A 12472-nucleotide genomic window follows, 5' to 3' on the forward strand; every position below is an offset into this window, starting at 1 on the left:
TGTTTGGATTTTCAGACTATTCCATTTGAAAAATGTAGTTTAAATTACCAAAATACCGAATATCGGGAGTTAAAGTTATATGAGGGATATACAATACCATAGATCTATATAGACAATTCTTTTTCAGAGGGTAAAGTAGTCACGAAAAACTCCTTGTATAGAATTTCACACAATTCCATTGAAAAAGGTGGTTAAAATCATCAAAATAACGAATATCGGAGGTAGAAGATATCGTGGGCCTATGTAGGCAATTCTCTTCCAGGGGGTAAAGTACTCACAAACATCTCCGTTTTTTGAATTCCTGACAATTCCATTGAAAATGTGGCTAAAATCATCAAAATACGGAATATCGGGGGTACCGTTATATGGGGGCTATACGATATCTTGGACTGATATAGCCCATCTTCGAACTTGTCCTGCCTGCAGACAAAAGAGAGATCTGTGCAAAATTGTAGATTCCTATCTTAATTCATTTTGACTCTAGCGTGATTACAACAGATCGGGTCGGACGGAGAGGGCTAAATCGTCTTAGAATTTTACACTAATCAAGAATATATGTACTTTCTTAGGTCTAAAATTATAATTTCGATGAGTTACAAAGGGAATGACGAACTTAATATATCCTCCATACTATGCATGATGGAGGGCTTAAACATTTTTAAGAAATCTGGAGGTGGTAGAAATCATTACGAATGAATTTTAAATAATTTCGAAAGAAAGAAAGTGAGTCTTAAATCATCAGAATATCAGGAGGTACCGTTACATGAGGTCATAAGTAGGAAAACGTAAAGCTCTATATACAATGTTCTACCACGGGAGGTGGAACCCCTTATAAACTCTAAGTACCGAATTTTAAAAAATTCTTTTAGAAATTGTGGCCTAGATCGTCAAAATATGGAATATCGGGAGCTACATTGATATGGCATTTATATATGGGCCGACATGGCCCATTCACGAACATAACCTGCCACTGACAAAATACACTTGTGTGCAAAATTATAGCCTCCTATCTCAATTCGTTCGAAAGAGAGCGTGATTAAACCAGACAGATGGACATGAGTAAATCGACTTAGAATTTCATGCTGATCAAGAATTTAATTCATTGATGAGTATTCGTAGTTAATATAGCCCTCAAAGTTAATATAGCCCCCACAGTATAAAAAGGCCTAATCCGAATTTTTGGAACGAATTAAACATTTTAAGGTGGACTTTTCTCTGACGAAGTAGCGGACACTTGCTTGTTAAATCTAATTCATTTTTCTGTTTATTCTGTTAAAATAATTTTAATTTCAAAAATTTCAATTCAAATTTCGTTATTTGCAAATTAAATATAATATATCAATAAATATTTGAAGCATATGTGCTTGTGTGTGTGTGTGAAGCCCTTTTAATTAACTCTCTGTTTAGAGAGTAAAGAAAATCTAAATCAAGGCATGGCAACAAAATAATTTACTTAAAATCCAATGAGTTCTGTAATCATTCATTAGCAATCAACTGTATCCCCCATTTTGCGAAGGGACATGGCTAGACAGAATACATTTAAACAAGCAAATGATTGATTTTAGCTGCCATTCCTGCCATTGGCTTCACTTCACTTCAGCCATCCACCCACCCATCCACTGTCGCAGGGACTGACCGATTGAGACAATAAAATGTCATTGGTGCTTCCGAAATTAATTAACATTTGACCTTTTATCCCATTTCGTATTCCCCCAACTGTGACTGAGTCAAGGGGGTTGGGGGGAGTAAAATAAATAACTACAACTAAATTTATCCATCAACAGGATACCACAGATACCCAAAACGGGAGAATACGATTTTTGTGGTATGTGGAGACGGACAACAAGAAATTGAAATAATGTTATTCACATCAATAATGGAATATATTAAAGGCAAAAAGTTTTATGCGACAAGCACAAAAGGGACCTGTTCAATCAAATCATTCACTCACATACAAGCAGACACACACACACTCGTAACGTTCCCCTACTTTATAAGCAACAACAGTTCGCTCATTGGGATAGTTGCGAATGCATAAAGAATTGATGATGAATTACCGACTAGCAACACTCTCTGTTGATTTAATGGACTTGAATAAATTATTAACGAAATAATCTCAATAATAGGAACAATGACATGGACTTTTATCAGTCGCTGGGTGTTTCAAGCTATTTTCATTTGTTGATAGTAACCTTTAGCAAGGGAAGGAAATTAAAAGATTATTTGGAATGAAATTGTCATTTTTGTTTTAATTATATCACATTTTCGAAAAACATTAGAGAAAACGGAGGGTAAAATGTTCCATTCTTTGCAGTTCTTATATAAATAATTGGGTATAACCTTGTGCTCTTCATTCGGATTTAGAAACTAAAAAAGTAAAAACAGTAAAGAAAGTCTTAAAGTCGGGCGGGGCCGACTTTATGATACCCTACACCACTTTTCTAATTTAGTAGAGCTCCGCATAACAATTAAAAGTATTTATGGGAGTATTCAATCACACACGCTATGATTATAATTATAATTTAAAGTTCAAAGGACTAAATATGCCGAAGCATTTGTATCTTTTAAATTCGGACATGTATTGTCCATTTGGTGCACAATTAATTTGAAATCGGATAAAGATATATATGGGAGCTATATCCAAATCGGCACCGATCTCGATAACATTTGGCAAAGATATTTCTGAGCTGTGTTTGATATGTTTCCCTGAATATCGTTGTTACGGAGTGCATATTACGGCTGTGGGTAACAAATACAACAAATCGGATGAATAGTATATATGGGAGCTATAGCTATATCTGAACCGATCTTCACTAAATTTGACATACTAGCTTCTAGACTCATTTCGGTCGTAAGTACCAAATTTCATCCCATTTGGGCAAATATTAGACTTTTGGTTCACAATAAAAGTAAATCGGACGAAGTTATATATGGGAGCTATATCCAAATTTGAAACGATCTCGATTAAATGTAGCAAATGTATTTCTGAGCTTCATTTGATATATTTCCCCAAATATTGTTGTTACAGAGTGCATATTACGGCTGCGGAGGACAAAAATAACAAATCGGATGAACAATATATATAAGAGCTATAGCTATATCTGAACCGATTTCGATCAATTTTGGCATACTTATTTTCAAGCCTAATTTGGTTGTATGTGCAAAATGCCATACTATTCGGACTAATATTACACGTTTGGTGCACAATAAAAGGCAAATCGGACGAAGAGCTATATCTAAATTTTGACCGATTATCTCCAATTTCAATAGGGTTTGTCCTTGGGCCAAATAAATGTTGTTTGGAAAATTTCATCTCAATCGGATAATACATGCGACCTGCATTTTGTTCACAAGAATACATGGACAGACGGACGAATCAGAAAGTGATTCGCTTCCTTCTCCATGTTACAAGCAAATGCACAAAGACATAATACCCTTACCACTATGTGGTGTAGGGTATAAAAATCCGTTAAAAATTCTGATAAAATCTTAAAAATACCGAATGTAGCTATTATTGTAGGGTCTATACGACGACATGAACCTGCGAAGGAAATATTTGTCATAAGCCATTACAATATAATGTCGATAAAATCAAAATACCGAATATTGGGAGGTACCGTCATATGGGGGCTTTACGAAGAGGTGGACCTGCACAGACAATTCTCTGTCTTAGGCTGTAGTATCCATTAAAAACTTCAAATACCAAATTTGAAACAATTCCCTCGAATAAATTCTCTAAAATCATCAAAATACCGGAAATGGGGAGGCAACGTTATATGGGGGCTATACGAAGACGTGGACCTGCACAGACAATTTTCTGTCGTAAGCTGTAGTATCCATTGCGAACTTCAAATACCAAATTTGAAACAATTTCGGTGAATAATGTCGCTAAAATCATCAAAATACCGAATATCGGGAGGTACCGTTATATGGGGGCTATACGAAGACGTGGACCTGCACGGACAATTTTCTGTCTTAGGCTGTAGTATTCATTGCAAATTTCAAATACCAAATTTGAAACTATTCCAGTGAATAAATTCGCTAAAATAATCAAAATACCGAATATTGGGAGGCACCGTTATATGGGAGCTATACCAAAAACGTGGACCTACATGGCCAATTTTCAATACCAAAAGTCCTGCAGACATTACATACTTTTGAGCAAAATTTTGTCAATCTACTTTAATTTGTTAGGAAGTTAGGACAGACGGATAGACCGACGGAGTTAAATCGCTCAAAATCTGGTGTGAAACTGGGATACTTCGGCTCACTCCTTCTGGTACCTCCCTCACAAAGAGTCAACATTTTTAATATCCATGAAGCTCATAAAACGTGAAATTAATATCCGATTTCCTTCAAACTTTGGAAAATTTCAAAATATTTATCAGGAAAATATGTGGTGTGAAGATGAAATACATTGGACTACTCTTTTTGGTACCTCCCCCACAACAGGTCAAATTTTTGAATAATTTTATCTCTCATGAAATGCGAAATAAGCATCACATTCCCTCCAAATTTGCCACATACCGATATTTATTTATTTTTTTAAATTTATGATGGACGGATATAACAGATCTGGTATTTCTTCTAACACAATATCAACTGTGAAGATGGAATATATCCTTCTGATATTTCCACCCAACATTTTGAACAATTATAACTCTCACAACATGCAAAACAAATCAAAAAACTTTTTAAACTTTGTTTATCGCAACACTTTTTTCCACCAGAGATCTGATGTGAATTATGAATTTATCGGTCCACTTTTTCTGGTATCTTTCCCTCTGTCGGTCACAATTTTGAAGAATTATGACCCTTATATATGCGAAAAAGTTGTCGATTTTTTCAAACATGTTGTAACTCAATATTTTTATCAATTAGAGGATATGCCGGGTCAAATATTTCTGGTAACTCCCCACAAAAGTTAAGCATTTTCAGATATCTCTTGTAAAGTATAGGAAGTATTCGATATGGTCCAGTATCAGATGCGAAATGGACAATATTGGCCCACTCCTTCGGTACATCCGCTAAAAAGGCCCAACATTTTGAATTATTATAACGCATACAAAAATATATTTCAAATTATTTACTATTATTACTTATATATTACTTTAAATATCCTCCACCATTTCGAACGAATTTGGAAATATTCAAAAAAAAAAAAAAAATGATACTTTACACCACTATCCATATGTAGTAGAGCTTCCGTAACCAAAGAATTTATTTGAAGTAGATCATACCACCTATGAACATTTGGCTTTGGAGCAGTTATAGTTTTCTATAGAGTGCTATCACTTCGAGAAGGATTATATGCACAAAACGCAAACGTACGTCCTGAAATTCACTCCATTTGGGCCATTATTTGCACAATAAACCTGAAATTTATCAGAGGTATTTTAGAGCGGTATCTGATATCCGGTACCAAATATCATTCTTCTGGAGTGTATGTTACGCATGTGAGGGACTTAAAATCCCAAATCGGTTGAAACATATATATTGGAGCTATGGCTATATCTGAACCGACTTTCTCCAAATTTGTGTCACTTGCTTCTAGACTGAATTCCGACTTTTATTAGCCATTTGGTGCACAATTGACCCGAAATCGGTTTTAGATATATGGAAGCTATATCTAAATCTGATCCGATTATCACCAATTTCAGTAGGGTTCGTCCTTGGGCCAGACAAATATTGTTTGCCAAATTTCATCGCAATCCGGAGATTGTTTTAAATTTCGAATTTGAAGTTCCTATGACAGAGAATTGTCTATACAGGTCCAGGTATTTGTATTGCCCCCTTCCTATATTCGGTATTTAGAGGATTTTAACTACATTATTCTTCAGAATTGTTTAATATTTCATAATAAATGTTTGTATTAAGTACTACAACCTACGACAGAAAATTGTCTATCCAGGTCCACGTCTTCGTATAGCCACCTGGCACCTCCCGATATTTGGTATTTGTATGATTTTTGATACATTATTCACAGGAATTGTTTCAAATTTGGTATTTGAATTTTAAAATGAATACTACAGCCTATGACAGAAAATTGACTGTGCAGGTCCACGTCTTCGTATACCCCCCATATAACAGTACCTCCGGATATTCGGTTTTTTGTTGATTTTAGCGACATTATTCACCGGAATTGTTTCAAATTTGGTATTTGAAGTTTGGAACGAATACTACAGCCTATGACAGAACATTGTACGTGCCGGTCCACGTCTTCGTATAGCCCCCATATAACGGTACCCCCCGATATTCGGTATTTTGATGATTTTAGCTACATGATTCACCGGAATTCATTCAAATTTGAGATTTGATGTTCATAGTGGATACTACAGCCAAATACAGAAAATTGTCTGTACAGGTCCAGGTCTTCCCAATAAAACGGCTATATTCGTTATTTTTAAAATTTAAATAGAATTTTTTAAGGATTTTATGTTTTGAAATTTTGAATATTCGTTCCAAATGGTGGAGGGTATTCGAAGTTCGGCCCGCCCGAACTTACTGCTTTTTAACTTGTTTTTGGTTCATTTTAGTAATTTTTGTACCATTTTTGGACTGACTGACACTAGTGCAAAATTCTCACCCCCACTGTGCGTCGGTACTTGGCAAAATTTTGTATATTTTTATTTTATTTTATTAAATATTGTTCCTGATTATGTTTGCCGTCGAAATATCGAAAATAATAAATAAATAATATTAAAATACAACAAAGACCCCTAGCTCAATTTAAGTAAACTTAAATTTAAAATAATTTAAAATAAAGGTCGAATAAAATAAATAAAAATCAAAAAGTTAAATTATGTTAGAACTATCTGCTACATTGTCAAATATATAATAATTTTCACCCCCCAATCTCAACCTCAACCAACTAGCAAATTCAACGATTTTTTCAAAAAATCATAATCATGGCATACCACAAAACCATACCAAAGTTTACTGACCACAGAGCGTGGCCAATGGTGCCATTCATTGTCAATGACACTGAGCCGCTGGCATTATTATTGTCTTCGATGTAAGGCCATTGAAGGCCTGTCATTTGTTTTCAATTACATGAAATGAATAAATAATAAGTAGCATAAAAATATTCTGCATTGTTTTGTATTCTCTTCTGTTGCTTTTTGTTATTTATTTGCAACAATGCCATACTCCCTCCCTCTTTCCTCTTTCACTCCTTTGATATTTATTACCACGGTAATGCTGCTACAATTCACACACAAAATCTATAGACAATAAGACCAGTTAAGAACCGAGAATAGTCCTTTTTTTGGTTTATTATTTCTAAATATGTAAGCCCTCCAACTCGTCCTCCCGCCCCCCCTTTCTGCAAAGAAAAAAACAAACTTTGCTCTTAGCTGTTGTGGTCTGATTTCAAGCATAATTTATGAGCTTGATTTTTCGGTTATTATTTGCCAAGCGACTTTGGCTGGCTGGCTGGCTGGCTGGCTGGCTGGCTAACTGCTCGGTTGGTTGGTTGGGTGTCTAACCTACAACAAAAGAAAGTAACTCATATTTCGCTTGGGCGCCTGGCTTCCATTCCAGATTCGTAGATTCCAGTTTTTCTCTCTTCCATTAGAATTCTGTGAATCCTATGAACAATAAACACCCAAATTAATTGCTACAAATTGTGGCATTAACATTCAACAGGGACAATAGCAGCAGCAGGAGCAACAACAACAACGGTTTTTGAAGGTTACTTCAAGGGGATGGCTGCCTAGATATATACACACACCCCCCAAATTAAGAGGGAGCTGGCGGGAGGAAGGAAGTGAAATTCAAATGGGTATTAAATGAAATCCCACCGTAATTCCAACGACAACGTCGGAATCGTGGGGACAATTTAATGCCTCGTGTAATTATTTAAACCAAAGTGGGCGGGTAACAACTAATCTAACTAAAACAATGATAACAATGGCACAAACGCCTCAAGTGGATGGGAGGAGTGCAGAGGGTATCGTTGAAAGCAAGTGTTGTACAAAATTGTGATTTTTGATACAAACGGCGAAAGTTGGCGGCTTTGGGGTTTGGGGGATTTTTATTTTTAGAAAATAGTAATTCAAAAAATTAAAAAAGAAGTCTGTACTATTTATGGGCAACCAACTTCAGATTGCAGTCATTTCTAAGCCACTCGTCCTACAGCTGCTACAATTATTCCAGTGACAGCTCATTATATTATTTACCAGCGTACAAAAGTGTTTTGGTGAGAATTTTCCAGAAAAAAAGTTTTTCGTGATGGAATTCAAGCGTGATAGTGTGATTTCTTTATGTTTGGCTGGAAATCTACAAGGGCCAAAGGTTAGAGCACTCCAGCATTTAAATGTAAATAAATCTTTTGTGTCTCGTGCCATCGCTCGTTACCGTGATGCTGGTAGCGTAGCCCGACTTGAAGGAAGTGGACGGAAGAAAACAAAATGGTTTGAAAAGTAAAGAAGCGACTTGATCGAAAACCGCGTTGCGGTGGCCGAATAATGGCTCGTGAGATGAACATATCGCAATATTCTATTCGGCAAATATTGAAAAAAGGGCTCGGGGTAAAGTCATTGAAATTCCAAAAAGTGCAAGAATATACACCGCAACAGAAATAAAATAGACTCAAAAGAGCTAAAGAGTTGCTTCGCTTGGCCGAAAGTAGTGAACTGCCGAATTTGGTTTTCTCCGATGAGAAAACATTCGTTTTCCAGAAGTTTGTAAACAAAGAAAATGATCGTGTTTAGTTGCCAAAGAGGTCAGTTGAAAATGTGCACCTTCTGTTGGCCACCAGAGCTCAAGCGCCGTCCATGGTGATGGTGTCAGCCGCCATAACAGCCGATTGTCGCTCTCCGATCTTATTAATCGGCCGTGGCATCAGAATAAATGCAGAATATTATCGCGAAAATATTCTGGTGGGTGTATTAAGGCCTTGGGCACGCTAATATTTTGGCCACAGACATTGGACATTCCAACAGGAGTCAGCAACATCGGTTACAATGGTTACAAAACGAGGGTCCTCGTCTCATTTCCAGCGCCCAATGTCCACCAAAATCTCCGGATACCAATCCGTCGGACTATTATATCTGTAGTATTTTGGAAAGCAAGGTTGGCACTAAAAAATACCAAAGTGTCCATCACCTCAAGCAAGCGCTTCGCCGGGAATGGGCCAAAATACCGCAGAGCAACATTCGGGTAGCGTGACCGTTTGAAGGCCATAATTCGTGCCAAACTTATTCTAAAATTTGATGCTATTTCCGACATTTTTTGCTTTTTATACCCTACACCACAAGGTGGTCAGGGTATTATCTCTTTGTGCATTTGTTTGTAACAGACAAAAGGAAACAAGATAGATCCATAGTTCCTTTTGATGATCTGCATAGAATCACATTCTGAGTCGATTTATGCATGTCCTTCCGTCCGTCTGTCCATGTATTTTTGTAAACAAAGTACAGGTCGCATTTAGTGCCCGATCCAGATGAAATTTTGCACAGAACATTTGTTTGGCCCAAGGACGAACCCTATTGAAATTGGAGATAATCGGTAAAAATTCTAAATTCTAATATTTGCCCAAATTGGATGGAATTTGGCACTTACGACCGAATTGAGTCTAGAAGCTAGTCTGTCAAATTTGGTGAAGATCGGTTCAGATATAGCTAAAGCTCCCATATATATTGTTCATCCGATTTGTTACATTTTTTACCCATAACCGTAATATGTACTCCGTAACAACGATATTCAGGGAAATAAATCAAATACAGCTCAGAAATATCATTGTCAAATTTTTAATAAAATATAAAAATAATGGCGTTTGACTTTGTTGCAGTTTTTTTATCTCACATTTTGGAAATGTGTACTATAATTGTCCTAAAAGTACTAAATAGTACTATATTTGGTATTGGGTGAATTTGATATAAATGTCTCTGTTGGTGTCGATGATTAGGATATGGAACGGTTTTGCAAATGAGTACTAAAACTATACTAAAAGTGCTAAGTGGTACTAAATATGGTATTGGGTAGGGAAATAGAGCTAAAATCATTTAATTGACATTGAGGTTTCCGTTGATATCTGGAATTTATTTGCCCGAATTTGGTTTGGAATTGAGATATGGAGGTGTACGAAAAGTACTAAATTTGGTATTGGGTTAAGGGAAATCCCGAATTTTGATATAGATGTCACTGTTGGTGTCTGTGGTTAATAAAAAAACTGGTTTTGGAAATGCGCATTTTAATCTGGAAGACCTGCGGAAGGTCTTCTATACCTAGAAAACCTGTAGAATGTCTTCTATACCTAGAAGACCTGTAGAAGGTCTTCTCTCACTAGAAGACCTGTAGAAGGTCTTCTCTCCCTAGAAGGCCATTAAAAGATCTTATATCCCATGAAAACCGTTAGAAGGTCTTCTATCCATAATAAATGGTACTAAATTCGGTAATGGGGGAAATTATAGAGCTGAAATCCTGAATTTCTGTATGGATGTCACTGTTCATGTCTGTGGCTAACATATGAAAGTGGTTTTTCGAAATATTTACTATAATAGTACCAAAAGTACTGAATGGTACTGTATTTTGTATTGAGTGAATGGATGGAGGTGTAATCCCGAAATTTGATATTGTTGTCTCTGTTGATATCTGGTTGTGGGGTTTCCCAAATGCGTACTATGATTGCTAGAAAGTTGCTAAATGGTACTAAATTTGACTCACTGGTGTCTAGGATGGTCTAGGATCCTGAAATTTGATTTTAAAGAGACTGTTGGTTTCCAGGGTTAACATAAGGAGGCGTTGGAATAGTTTTGGATAGATAAATTAGATGTAAACAGGAAAATGAAAGGTTTTGATGACTTTTTGGTATAAAAGGTAAACATCTTGTGCATTTGGAGTAGTGAAAAGGACTCACACGAACTGTTAGGTCGAATCTAAAATTTTAAGATGGACTTTTCGTTGACGAAGTTGCGGGCATGTACGCCATGACTATGACCACTTAAACATCTCGTCTGTAATTGATTTATAGCTATACCAGGTCAACTTTATGTTATAGACCACCCGTCGTCTAACGACTGCGTCCATCGTCTCCCGTTCAAAAATCGAATTTTGGCCAACCCGTACACCCACCTACTACCCATTGGAGATAGAGTGGGCAAACATTCATAATCACAAAATTCAAATTTAAAATCACAAAACTTAAGAATAACATCCTTAAAAAAATATTTAAGGCATCACTTACTTGTCACGTTTGGTTTTATCATCGGCATGGTCATCCTTCATAAAGGATGGCTGTAAACTGAAACGTCTACGTAAATGGCGGCCTCTCATTTTGTAATATGTTTGTGTATCAATGTATGGCGTACTTAAAGATGCTGCTAGAATTCTCTCCCGGTTTTCTTGGACAAAATGTTACTCTTCAATCTTGAGTTTTAAGAATAATACGGTTGATGATAATGATGGTGACAATCCACACGGGTAGAGGGGGAATTCCTTCCGTCTTTTGTCTTGCAATAAATTAATGTCGTGTAAAATCTTTTCTTGACGTGTTGGATTATTCGTTCTCAGCGTCGGTTTTTTTCTTCTTCTTTTTCTTAAATTTATTTAGAACATTTTTCTTGTCATTCGCATTGGAGGCAAGGGATGGTTACTTGGTTTTTTTGTGTTGGCAGCACCCTCTCCTGTTGCTGTTGGAAGTTGAGTTGAGCTGAGTGAAGCCAAGGTTGTTGGTTGGACTTAATGCACCAGAAGCAGTAGCAGCAGCACCACCACCACCACTACAGCCACAAATGACGTATTATCCTCTGGCGTTTATCTTTCACTTACTTAAATGAAGACATTGACAAAGTTTCCTTTTCTAAGCAATTTAGTGTTTTCGTGGCGGCTCACGGGTTTCTTTGCCGTATTTAATGTCCTGAATTTTGAGCTCTGAAAAAGTGGAAGAAAAAAATAAGGAAAATCATTTATCAAATGTTTGTTTTTGTGTTAGTTTGACAATTTTATAAAAGTTTTTTTTTCTCTCTAACAAAACGTCATTTGTTTTTTTTTAAGAAATTCCTTTTAATAAATTTTAAAATGTAATTTATCTTGAGAAGTAATTTGAAAGTGTTTTTAGGAAGCATTTAAGACTTTGTAGATATTTTTTAATTCAAAAATATTTATTTTAGCTTAATTGATTTTCAGATGATTGTGTCTATGGTCCAAACCCATGAAATAAATATGCAGATGAAATGTAACAAGTAAAAAAGCTGTAAGTTCGGCCGGGCCGAACTCTGAACACCCTCCACCATTCGGTACAAATTTGGCAATTTTCAAAAAAATAAAATCCATTAAATATTCTGTTAAAATCTTAAAAATACCGATTGCAGCCGTATATTAGGGTATATACGATGACGTGGACCTGCATACGTAACTTTTGTCATAAGCTATTATAATATTAAAATGCTTAACTTGAAAAAAATATCTGTTTATAATGTAGCTAAAATAAGTAAAATGCCGAATATAGGGAGGTACATTACGTAGACCT

The 12472-nt window shown here is 36.0% G+C and overlaps 1 protein-coding gene across 1 annotated transcript in view; it reads right to left on the reverse strand.

Annotated features, from left to right (window-relative positions):
- The window catches only part of LOC131801004 (ras-related protein Rap-2b-like), a 94609-nt gene extending 82743 nt beyond the window's left edge, over nucleotides 1–11866 (reverse strand). Inside the window, exon 1 of the mRNA XM_059118923.1 lies at nucleotides 11189–11866. Coding sequence (XP_058974906.1) covers nucleotides 11189–11277 — 89 coding nt within the window. The 5' untranslated portion in view covers nucleotides 11278–11866. The remainder of the gene's footprint in view (nucleotides 1–11188) is intronic.
- Nucleotides 11867–12472: the final 606 nt, after the last annotated feature.

The sequence above is a fragment of the Musca domestica genome, unplaced genomic scaffold, assembly GCF_030504385.1.
Source record: "Musca domestica strain aabys unplaced genomic scaffold, Musca_domestica.polishedcontigs.V.1.1 137, whole genome shotgun sequence".
Lineage (NCBI taxonomy): Eukaryota > Metazoa > Arthropoda > Insecta > Diptera > Muscidae > Musca > Musca domestica.